Source organism: Artemia franciscana, chromosome 10 (genome assembly GCF_032884065.1).
Source record: "Artemia franciscana chromosome 10, ASM3288406v1, whole genome shotgun sequence".
NCBI classification, from domain to species: domain Eukaryota; kingdom Metazoa; phylum Arthropoda; class Branchiopoda; order Anostraca; family Artemiidae; genus Artemia; species Artemia franciscana.
The window spans coordinates 17,580,144-17,593,231 of NC_088872.1; the positions used below are offsets into that span (position 1 = coordinate 17,580,144).

A 13,088-nucleotide genomic window follows, 5' to 3' on the forward strand; every position below is an offset into this window, starting at 1 on the left:
ATGTAGGAAACTTGTAATTAATAATTGGCTGTTAGGCTACAATCAACTTCGGCGATGAGGGGTTTGCAACATTGGCTAGTTGCAATGAGGGGTTTGTAACTTTTGCGAGTTGGTGTACCTAGTATTTATTTTAAGATCCTTACAGATTAACAACTTCAGTGTTTAATCAAAGTGAGGAAACAAAACTACAGTGTTGCTCTCGCAACACTTTACTCGGCGAAGCCGAACAAAGGTTGCCGCAACACCTCACGTTCCCATGCAACGTAGATCTTTTTTTTCTGTGATAATTGACAAAACCACTGATTGTATTATTGATAAGTAGCTAGCTATGATTGTAGTATATTTTTAGAGAGAAAGCTCTAGAACTTCGTGTTGAAGTACAGGACATGGTTAAGTGCAATGATGGATTGGCTGAGGATCTAATTAACAGCATCAAACAAGACACTGAAAAAAACTTGATTCCCTGGCAAAAAGTTGTTGGATTTTATTGATAATACAACTAACACCATGTTTGGGGTCAACAGATTTACTTCAACACTTACGAAACCCATGGGGCCTCACATTTTGAATGTGAAATGCTCTTACCATCTTATTCACAAATATTTATCCTATGAATGCTTTTCATTTTTCAAGACAGTAGAAAACTTGGCCTGAAGTATTTATGCCCACTTTTTTAGAAGCATTTCTCTGTGAGATAAATATGCCAACACTCAGCAGCTCTTTTGATGCAGTGACTCTAAATTCCGACACCAGGATAGACGCGTTGGTGCTTCCTTCAGGCCTACCTAAAGAGGCTTATTGAGCGACAGGTTTTTTTTTAATCAATGTTACGTAAAAACCAAGCTTGACGACCTAACTGTAACAAATGACCATATCTTGTTGGCATTACAAAGCAAGTTGACAGCACAAACCAGAACCATACTTTGAATTCATGGACTACTCTCTTGGCCTCTTCAACGAAATAAAAAGTCTTTCTATCCAAGTTTGTGCTTCTTCCCTCTCTAAAGCCAAGTGTCAGCAAACTTGTGAATGATTTTGTGTCCAACCTCCTTAGAACTGGACTATATTCACTGTGTTGATAGGTTTACTGAACTGGATCCTTATCATTCAATAAGGTGAGAAATGAGGTTAGTAGCTGGTTCCATATTGAATCAGGGGTTAAGAAGGGTTGTATTCTATGCCCGTTTATATGAGTGATTCGATAGCCAGAGTTTACCCCCCCCCCCGGGGAAAATACCCCCTTGGAAAATAAGGCTTTCCAAATTTGATAATTTTATTTGAGTTTAGTTTTTTTTTATTTTTAATAGGGAGAAGGAATTTTGGTACTTGTGTATTGTATGCCACTCATTGCATACAATACACATGCATTATATGCAAATGCAAACCTCGAGAACAAACCGGTTTCCTCGTTAGTTTCTTTCAGTTTAGTGCGAGACAAGACAAAGACAAGTGACAGACTAGATGGGAAATATATAATTTGGGCTCTAAATTTGCATATAAGGGGGGAGGGGGTATCGAATTTGGACAGTCTGAAGCCAGAAAACAATTTTACTTCATAATATGCAGAATTGTACCTAACACATTTTGCATGCTGACCCGCTATATTTTACCTCCGTCCCCTAATCGTTTTTGAATAACATCGGGAATTCCGGCTCTCTCTCTCTCCATGAAAAATTCCGGTACTTGTGTATTATGCGTCACTCAATCAAGTTTACGATGCATAAAACCCGAGAACAAACCGGTTTCTTCTTTAGTTTCTTGTTATGTTAGAAGCAAATTTGGGCTCTATATTTGCACATTAGGGTGTGTGGGGGGGGGGGTAAAGTGTAGTGGGTCTTCCTGCAAAATATGTTAGGTGCAATTATTTGCATATTATGAAGTAAACATTGTTTTCTGACTTCAAACTATCCAAAAGCTTTACCCCCCTTATGTGCAAATTTGTAGCCAGAATTATATATTTCCCATATATTCTGTCACTTGTCTTTGTCTTGTTTCGTGCTAAGCTGAAAGAAACTAGCGAAGAAACCGGTTTGTTCTTGAGTTTTACACAGCGTAAACTTGGTAAGTGGGGTATAATACACAAGTACCTAAGTTCCTTCCCCCTATGGATAATAAAAAAAAACGCAATTAAAAATGTCAGATTTGGAAAGTTTTATTTTTTACGGGGGTGTTTTCTCCCAGGAGGGGGGGGGGAATCCGACTACCGAATTATTAATATAAATGGGCATAGAATGCAGCCCTTCTTAACTCCTGATTCAATATGAAACCAGCTACTAACTTCATTTCTAACCTTAACTGCAGCAATGTTACTCTTGTAAATAGTATTAATCACTTTATTGTATTTATCTGGTATACCATAGAACGATAGGACCTTTGGTATAGCTGCTGAATCAAACATCTCCTTATAATCTTTAAAAATGAAGAACAAAGGAGTCTGATGACTTAGGCATTTCTCAATTAGTGATCTAAAAGTGGAAGTATTTCAACGCGTCTTCCCTTCCTAAAACCACTCTGTTCTTCTCTAAAAATTTTGATCTAGAGAATGTGTAAGTCTAAAAAGTAGTTTCCAACAGAAACCAAGATAATGCCTTTATAGTTATCTCACTCACTCTTATCACCTTTCTTATAGAGGGGATTAATGCGTTTTCCTAAAGTTTCTATGTACTTTCCCTTTTTCAAAACTCATATTCAAAATCTTCGGTAATCTATCTCTAACTTAAAACTCATTTATCAGACTATCAGTGCCTGGGACCTCATTATTTTTTAACCCTTTTAGTACTGTCTCTAATTTTACTGTCAATTCAAAATATTCCTTCAACAAACAGAACAGTGCACTACAACTACTACCAACATTTATTTCTAAAGACTATTTTCTTCTGTCCTTTAACCCCAAGGCTTTATAATTTCCTTTTGTGTTGTTTTTGTATAAAAACACAGTTCAAAATTCAAATCGTTACAGCAAAGCACAAATGACAATCTAGCCCTTAAGGCCGCGCAAACGTCCAGAAATTATACTCTCTTTTCAGTCCTTTGTCAATCGCGGCAAATCGACAAACACTCAAGGTTATCAGATTTCACTGCCGTCATTAAACTCAAGGGGTTTCTCACTGAAAATTATGATTAATGTATATTCATTCTTCGTAATTCGACAAGTAAATAGGAATTTTTATTTGGAAAAGAACTATTATTCGAGGAGAAAATTAGATAAATTATTATTCGAGATTTGTTTTTTTGGAGGACGGGGGTTCAACTCTTACGAAAGAAATACCAAGAAAACACAGGAAAATTAAACATTTCGCTGAGAAAATTCAGCATTATACAAATTTAAGGTGGGTGAATCCCTCGCCTGCGTGTGTGCCTGTGGTCTGGTCATCATTATTTGCCAGGAGACGCGGTATAAAATTGTGGAAATTACAAATAAAAAGTACATATTTTCGGGTTTTTACTTCATGCAGACCTATTTAGAAAAATATAATTTAAATAATTGCTCGCAGCAAAGTGACAAATTTATTTCATTTTATTAAAAAGTTCGTGGTAACGAACTGTACTAAGGAGCGACCCGGCTCAATAGTAACCAAAACTCTAAAAAACGGATTTTTGATACCAATAGCTACATGAACAAAATCGCATTTTAATGCTGACTTTAAATATATGAGATACCTATCTAAAATTACGAGTCTAAGAAAAATTGCCTTATTTTAGAAAATAGAGGGAAACACCCAATAAAAGTAATAAAACCAAAATTACACCCATCCGAATCAGCCTATCAGGGAACCCTACCGTGGAAGTGTTAAGCTTCTATCGGCAAAAATATGGATTTTTTTTCCAGGGGTGATTATATCGAACCATTTGTCATAGAATGTTGCGAGCGGGCTCATTCCAAAGGAAATGAAGTTATATACAAGTGATTTATATATAAAAAAATGAAGTATATAGTACCCTTTTTAAGTGATCTAAAAAATTGGAGGGCACCTAGGCCTCTTCCCACGCTAATTATTTTCCCACAGTCACCCGATTAAAATTCTGAGATAGCCATTTTATTCAGCATAGTCGAAAAACCTTATAACTGTGTCTTTGGGGACGACTTATTCCACCAGAATCCCCGTGGAAGGGGCTACAAGTTACAAACTTTGATCAGTGTTTATATAGTAATGGTTATTGGGAAATGTACAGACGTTTTCAGGAGGATTTTTGGTTTGGGGGGGGGGGGTTGAGAACAGGGGGTTATGTTGGGGGAACTTTCCATGGATGAATTTGTCATGGGGGAAGAAAATTTCCATGAAGGGAGCGCAGGATTTTCTAGCCTTATTTCAAAATAGAACAATACAAAAATAAATATGAAACAGTTTTTTCAACTGAAAGTAAGGAGCAGCATTAAAATTTAACACTAACAGAATACAGAAGTTCGTTACGTAAGCTAACTCGTAAGTTACGTAGATCTTTTACTAGCAAAAACGTTCGTAAAATATTAAAAGTTCTAGTTGCCTTTTTAAGTAACCAAAACATTGGAGGGCAACTAAGCCTCCTCCCCTGCTCCTTTTTTTCTCAAAGTGATTCTATCAAAATTATGAGAAAGCCATATAAATATGAAATTTCTTTTTAATTATTCATCTGTGGAGAGCCAAAATCAAAACATGCATTAGTTCAAAAACGTTCAGATATTAAATGAAAAAAAGACATGTTTTTAACTGAAAGCAAGGAGCAACCTTAAAACTTAAAACGAATATAAATTACTTCGTATGTGAAAGGGGCTGCTTCCTCCTCAACGCCCCGCTCTTTACGCTAAAGTTTTACTCTTTTTCTCTCAATTCTACTTTTTAAAACAGTAAAAAACTTTAGCATAAAGAGCGGGGCGTTGAGGAGGGAGCAGCCCCTTTCATATACGAAGTGATTTCTGTTCGTTTAAGTTTTAATGTCACTCCTTACTTTCAGTTAAAAAAAACTTGTTCTTTTTATTTAGCTTATCCATACAGGTTCATTAAAAAATATTCTAAAGTTCGATTGTTGCTTGAGTATTTGTATATTTGAATTTGTATTCCGATAAGACTGTAATGACACATGATAACTACCCATACCTAGCATAGTTGGATTTATATAAACGGTTCTCGTATCTCCATACTTCTTGGCAACCTTCCGTCGACAATTTCGGGTAACAGTGCCTCAAAATAAATTTTTTTTAGATTTGGCAGCATTTTGTTAGACCAGAATTCACGGTCACGACCAATCTTTTCATAATATAATTCCTCTTCCCCTAAAAATATTACAAAGTATACAAAATCAATGTCACAACATTCCAATTGCATTTGAATTTGGTAATAGTAGTCATGTGTTCTTTTCAGCTTTATTTCACTATTAAATTTCTTTTCTAGACATGTATTTTTTTTAAGCGCTATCCACTCTTCCAATGTAAGCTCTTTTGCTTTCAAAGGGCACTTCACCTCCAAAAGAGCCTTCTCACCCGAAGGAAAAATTGTTATCCCGTCCGGACTGGCCCCTAGAAACCCATATTCCTTGTGAATGAAAAGCGCAGCAGAGTTCACAATGCAACCCATTTTCTTTGCAAAAGCTGCAACAGCTACAGGCTCATACATCTGACCATGCTCCATTGCCTTTGTTTGGCGGTTTCTGGGATACAGGAGCTGCCGAACTAATGAGCCCACAGTCTTCAACCGCCTTTTACAAACAGCACCAGCTACGGAAGCTGTAATTCTGTTTTTTCTGTATTCTATCCAGCTATTATCAATAGAATTTCTCTGAAGCCTAGTGGGTTTTTCGATACTGAGGATATCTGTTGCAGTACATTGGAGACGAGTCAAAAAATCTTTTTTTGCAATTTCGAGCGCACTGCAATCAAGATCCGGAGCAGTTCCGTTCGAACCGTAGTTTTTGTCTGCTCCGGTTGGCTCCCTGATTTGTTTTGAAGGGAGTTTTGTGGAAGCATTAGTGAAAAGGCGCTTTTTAGCAGACAGTTTTTTACGTCGAGCAGTAGTCATGGCCCGCTGTTGTGCAAGTTTTTTCAACTGCCTACTTGGTGTAGATCCTACAGTTCTTCGAAATATTTCAAGGCGAGCTGAGTGACTTTTCGTAAATCGGATTCCTGCTACTTTAACACGGTTGGTATATCGCGCACTTTGGCTAACCATGATGTTTTTGCCACCTATAAGCCTTGCAACTATGCTCATAAAATATTCTGCCAGGGTTGAAGTGGGCGATACCTCCATCTTGTTTGTGGTAATATTTGTTTCTTTTAAATAGAACTTGATTATTTACTATAATTTCTTTTCATTTCAGTTCTCTTATAATGCACTATTATTGAAAGAATGTTTTGTTGTGTTGTAACTCAGTTCATGTTTTATTGTGTCTTTTATCGAAAGAGTTATGTTTACTGTCTTTGAAGGTAAATTTCGGATGTCAAGAATAATTACAACCAAAGCTGTCTCCAGAAATATTATCTTCCTTCAGGCTCCCTTAGCCCAGTCTATGTCCACATTAAGTTTCAACCTAATCTGCCAGAAAACTTCTGCCAGAATTTTTTGCATCGCAAATAGAAAAAAATAGACTTTTTTTTTAAATCTGTCGTCTTAATTAGCCCAGTCCGCATGCCATGTGAATTTCAAAGCCGATTGAAAAAAAGCAATTTTTGATGCATTTTTGGGTCTCACAGATTGATATAGCTCAATTCGTTTAAAAAATTTTTGTCCTCTTTGGTCCATTGTACCCAGTCTGTACGCCCAGATTAGGGTTTACTTCCAGATTAGGGTTTCCTAAAGAAATTAGGGTTTACTTTCACCTTTCTGCATCGCAAGTCGTTGCATCCAAAGTTTTTTCCTATCTTCATGTTGCAAGGCTAAATTGTCCCAAAAATATATTTTAGCACTTCCTGGATTTTTTTTTTTTAATCTAACAAAAAGACTAAGATTGTTTATATTCACAGGGATAGTGATACCGTATTTGTAATTTTTGGAGGAATCCTTTACCAATTAGATTAGCTTTTAAGAATCATTCGAAGTTTTTTGTTTTTCTTTATGAAACATTTTCTCTTCTAATTCAAGTTACAGGTCTCTATCGATTTCAAAGTTAGTACGCTGCGCGGAGAGACTTTAAATTTCCCGCTAAGAGATGCTCTCTCTCTCGGAAATTCTTTGTTCGTTTGTTTATTTATTTTTTTTTTTATTAAACTGATTTCACTTTTTTAGAATGCTTTGTGAATTTCAGGAATGGAATAATGTACCTGATTGTAAACTGATTGTATAGGCAGGTACTTTAAAAGTATGAGCTGTGAGCTGAGACATACTAGTGATCACATGGCACCACCAGCCCCTAAAGTGAAATACCTTGCTATGGTGTTGAGTGATTTGGAAAATGAAAAGTAAGTAATTCAGATTAACTTGTAACATATTCTTTTGACAGCTTTATTATATTCTCTTGCTCTTTTGTGATAAACACTAGTATTTTGGGCTGATTTTGTGTTTAAAAAAATGGTGTGTGCGTAGAAGGCCTATATTTGACCAAATCTTCCATTACTTTTCCAATCACTCTTTCTGTAACAACTCTGGAAACAGTCTAGTCTGGAAACAACTAATCAACTCTGGAAACAGGCTAAGAACAAAAACACCGCTTGTGTACCAAACACTTTCTGTAGGGGGTGGACCTTAGATTGGCCCTGGCCAATCCACTAAATTAAAAATCAACTTCCTGGCTTCCTTTGAATAATATTGTCTTTCAATTTATCTTGAAAGCTTACTTATTGCAAAACAACTATAGCTTAGCAACGAGACTTTAACTTATCATTGAAAATTATACTATAGGCAAATCTAAGTAAATGTAATTACGGAAACGAAAACGGGTCATTTATATGAAAAAGAAAAGAAACCGGGTTGGAACCCCAACAGGGCTCAATCAAATTTGCTGAGGTAGTTGAAAAGTCTCTTTGTGACTTTTTAGTAATTCATATATACAGCTTAGCCCCTCAAAATAAGCAAAACTTGTCGATTGGTTCAGTCGATTTCCCACTCTCCTACGAGGTTCTAAAGACATCGAGGTTTTTTTTCTAAAGTGAGTTTTGGAATATTCTACATATGTTCCAAAATACAGGTAGAATATATGGGGTAGAATATTCTATAGTATTATTTTTATATTTTTTGTTCTTTTTAATTGTTGTAAATATTCCAGAGACGTTCTGTAATAATTAGTAATTTCTTATTCAGTTTCAGTTTGAATCCCCCCAAAAACTTGCTGCAGTACGTTCTGACTTTTTTTTTTCAAGGCCATTTATGAATCCTTTAGCTTCAAAATGATTATGTTTGATTCATATTTTTCTTTAATTATTTCTAAAAAAGACAATTGGTATGTAAAAAACAAAAACAAACTTGTGACAACAGGTAGTTAAAGAAATTGACTGTCGTTTTGTGTGGTCTTATTTCAGCAAAGAAAAAATATCTCAGTGATTCCAACGGTTTCAGAATACGCTCAACTGTCGGCAGCAATGAGAGCCACTCAGTTCTTGAATAGGATTACCTCCTGCTGCCTCACAAAAGATTTAAGACGTTCATTGCGTACTGTAAATATCGAAAAAATATTTGTAAATCTTGTGTACCACTGACTCCCCATCAACTAAAAGTACGTACACCAATGTTTATGCTGTATTTTTTAGGATGTGAGCAGGACACCCAATGTCTTCAATATCTTCCAAGAACTTCGACTTCAATTTAAAATGAATTTTGTTGTCCCTTGCCTCTCTCGTGTTAGCATATGTTAGTATTATCAGCGTTGTACGCGATTGAATTTTTCCAGTTAAATATTTAAGTTCTTTAATGTAATCGTGCGGAAAGAAAAAATGGTTTGTTGTGTTCTTTTTTCCAAAGAGTCCAATTTCACCAATTTCAACTGTACACCTTCAGTTTTCAAGAAATACAGAATGAAAATAGGGATCAACTTTTCAGCATCTTGATTACTTGCACCGGTCAAAATTACGTAAAATAGTGTTGGGTGGTAATCTGATTAGCCGAGATATTAGTATATCGATATTTTTACTTTCGATATTTGATATGTTGATATTGATATTTCAAATCAGTTTTTCTACTCAAATTAACGCATGGATGTATAAAGTTCAATGACGAAGATTGTAAATAAAGAGCTTTTTTTTCAAACTTTGAATAATGTAAAATCAAACAATGAAGCTAGCTTCGACTAGGTAAATGAATAACACGAAAACCAAAATTGAAATTACTTGGGACGGGGAAAAATAAACAGCAACACGTCATTGCTGAGAGTTGGTTCTCGCTTTCAGTGATTAACTGAGCAGCCGTAGAAAACACTCTTAGAAGGGACACTGGTGGTGGCCAAGGACCTTAATTCAATTGCTACCTCACATTGATGTTAAACCCTATAGAAAGATTTATTATAAGCATAACAAGACCTTGCAATGCAGCATTTGAAAATTCAAATCACAATATGCTAATGTAAATCTACTCTCCCCTCCCGGTGAAAAATAAACACGAACTTATATTACTCTCTTGTACTTTTAACATACAAAAAGTACAATCCCTACATATCCTACATACAAATTTTTTTTCTCATTATGAACCTGACAAGGTCATACAACAGATTGTTCTATAATATGTATTACACAGTCATGTAACATTTAGAAAATATACTTTCTTAAATCAGAGAGCTGCTGCCACCCAGCCAGGATGTGTGTCACATCCTCAGCTCCTGTATAACATCTGGGGCAAAAGTAATTCGTTTCTGAGGCCACCTGTTTTCTTTTAAACCTTCTTTTTCTATTTTTTAACGGTAGACAATTTGCTCGAATATGAAATCATGTCCCTGAAACCTTAAACATCTTGGATTTCCTTGAAGCCAGGATACAAATCTGGATTTCCTTGAATTTTATTTTACTCCTAAGCCGAGCCATAAGATACTCCCACAACTCAGGAGGATCAGTCTTTCTTGTGCCTGTAGATCCCTGGTGAAAATCTACAGGGCCATGACAGATTTGGCTGCTGGCAAAGCATGTCTTGCGCTGACTACTAAAATTTTGTCGTGAAACAAAACACACTGGCTTTATTCTGTCGTAGCCGAATCAAAGGAATGGTTACGGGACCTTTTATACAGATTCAGAAGCCAGCAAGACGAAACTCATTCCTCTTGCAATTTTACTCTCAACATGGAAAGATCGCCAGGAGAGATATACTACAACTCCTACAAACAACAACTCACTGCATCACCAAGCCGCCCGAGACCATCACAGCAAGGCACGCTCCTTCATCCCAATTCATACAAAGCCTCCCTCTTTACTCCATCCCAAGAAGTTCCGATTTCCTTTAACTCTTTCCTTAGAACATCAAACCACCCCCTTTTGGGAACGACCTGCTTTTGTTTGGAAATTACACGGTTGGCCACAAAGACGATCTTTAAAAAGTTGTTTCCTTTATCAGCTGAACGTGTCCTAGCCATCTCAGCGTTTCTCTCATTACAGCCCTAAATTGTAAGACGGAGCAACATTTTTTGTACAGATTACTGTTTGGGATATGATCAGTCAGTCGGATACCCAAAACAATCCGTTGCCAATTTCTCTTGAAACATCCAGCAAACTTTCCTCCGTCTTTTCGAGTGCCCTCACTTCAGTCAACATCACTTCCTTACTTTCACTTACCTCCGATCTTAGCAACTTAGTCTTCTTAACCTTAATTTTGAAACCTATTCTTACACAATGAAAACTCACTCATTTTGCGAACACTTTCATATAGGAGGCTCAAAACATCAACAAAATCTAAGTCTAGGAGAGTTTTACTTCCCCAATTGATTCCCCGTTCTCCCATTGCCTTTGCTCTGCTCCTCAGGAACAAGTTCATCAAAATATCCAGATAAATGGGATAGAACCTAAATGCTAAACTCCTGATTTAACATGAAATCAGCTACTAACCTTATTACCTACCTTAACCGCAGCAATGTCATTCTTGTACATAGAGCTTATCACTTAAATGTGTTAATCTGATACAAGCTACAAATTGGTCGTTCGCTAAAGCTTTTCTGCTGGTGACTCGAGAGAGATATACATTTTCCTGGAACTTGGATCAAGGTTTAACGGAAGTGATAAGATCAAGGCTTAACAACATGGAAGACATTTATCGAGCAAAGGCTTTTGGAGGTTTTCAGTCACATCTGAGAGTGCCCTCTCACAAAAAACATAGTCTGAGTTTGAAAGTAGGCTATGTATCAGTATGTATGAGTAAAGTGATTAGATGCGTTATTACGCTTCTTCTCCAACATTTAAGAATCATATTTTTATTGAATTTTCTCGTCTGGACGTTCACCGTTAGATGTCAGAAAATGCCAAAAATTACCAAAAATTCCCAATATTTTTTCGATATTGATATTTACGTTTTAAAATTTGACATAGATATTCGGTCCGACATATCAATATTGATAATGGATATCGTCCAACGCTACCGTAAAACTGATTTTTTTCAGTTTGTTGCATAGTCTTCTGCACAGAATGTGATGCCAATATTTTTTTATTATTATTATGTCTTTTTTGACGCGCTTGATTGTTTCTCGGCAATTTTTGTACCAGGATAAACAGTAGCGTTTAATTTAGTATTGCAGTCCAATGAATTAAAAGCCTAATGTTGATTAAATTCTTTCTTAGCCGTTGTTAATTCTAATACACACACTAAAGTATCGTCTGGCGGGTTTTCTCTCACTATATACGATGAAACACCTTATGAAGTAGAAGCTATGGATGTCTTAAATTATGTCCATTAGATATAATAGGTTCGTTTATCGAAGTCTTACCACTATGGCTCATGGAAATAAAGAAATTACATGCTGCGCCAAGTGCTTCGAACTCATTTTTGCCTTTCTTTGTAAACAACCACTTTTTTGTGTAACCAACTGGAAAATGGCATGTTTTGGCATTTTAAACTACCTGCTCCTTCTTTTCCTTTATTTGTATGTGACGCCGTCGATTCAATTTATATAATTATTTAAAATAAATAAAGCAGTACTGCACGTGGCTGACTGGGGTGCGTTACAATGCAAATACCGGAACATTTTGTAAATCAACCGGGACCGAAGTTTCAAATCGGTGACGTGTTCCGGTGTACTGGCAACCCTATTCTGTACCATATTTCGGAATTTAGGCAGAATATTCCAAAATACCTTCTTTTCTTTGTTTTGTTTTGTCATATTTTCTCTTTATTTGCTCAATTTTGCAAGTGGAAGTAATTTTCCAGGGGATGGGATTATTGTCTGCGGTGGGGATTTGTGGGCGGAAATTTCCTAGGGGAGGGGGGGGGGGTAATTAGCCTAGAACCTTGCGTTGTAAGTGTAGATCGACAGTGTAAAATCAAAGCGCATTCCTTGCAGTAAGCCACTTCTGAGCGACTGCAGTTTAGGATCCCGAGGCTCTTGGTAAGGAATAGAAAAATAGAATGTTTTCAAAGAGACAAACGTAAAAGGGATATCCAGTGACTATGCGGACACTGCCTATTTGGTTATGTTGGGAGCAACAGGAGATATTAAGTCGTATGGAACATTTAGCTGAAAGTTTACTGTTTCTTTCTGCAGGCAATGTATTATAATCTTATGTGACCTAGACGATTCTAGGTATTAGTCAAATTTAGGACTCTAATTTAAAGAAATATACTTGCTCGAATGATCTACCCTCATTGAGACTGAAAATTGAACATACATGGCCATTCTATGAAGACGACATAACAGTAAAACCTCCGGCCACGGAAATACCGATTTAGAAAATTTGCCTGAAGTCAATTTTATTTCCTTTCCTTGCATGTTCCACTCTTTTTTTTAAGTGCTTGATTATTAGTTTCTGTACAATCATAAAAGTATCCCTTAAAACTAAGTATCCCTAAAAAAAGGAATCATTTTTTTTTGTCAATTTATTCCAATCCATTCTGAAATGCGCCTATGGAAATCTTCTCTGCTTGCTTACAAAATCAAACACGAAAAATTGGGCATTTTTCCCAGTTGCGCATTAAAACCTGTAACGAACCTCAAATTTTCTTCACAGTTTGTTTTGTAGAGTCGTTCAATTTGCTTAGGAACCATTTTTTCTTCTTATC

General features: G+C 36.3%; 1 protein-coding gene across 2 annotated transcripts in view; it reads left to right on the forward strand.

Moving 5' to 3' along the window:
• Positions 1-13,088, forward strand: part of LOC136031855 (adenomatous polyposis coli protein-like) — a 127,465-nt gene that overhangs the window by 14,128 nt on the left and 100,249 nt on the right. Inside the window, exon 2 of one of the 2 annotated variants that reach the window (XM_065711720.1) lies at positions 7,216-7,369. In XM_065711720.1, the coding sequence (XP_065567792.1) occupies positions 7,272-7,369 (98 nt within the window). In that variant the 5' untranslated portion in view covers positions 7,216-7,271. Of the gene's footprint in view, positions 1-7,161; positions 7,370-13,088 lie in introns of those variants that run through there. The other variant, XM_065711719.1, reaches the window with a different exon arrangement.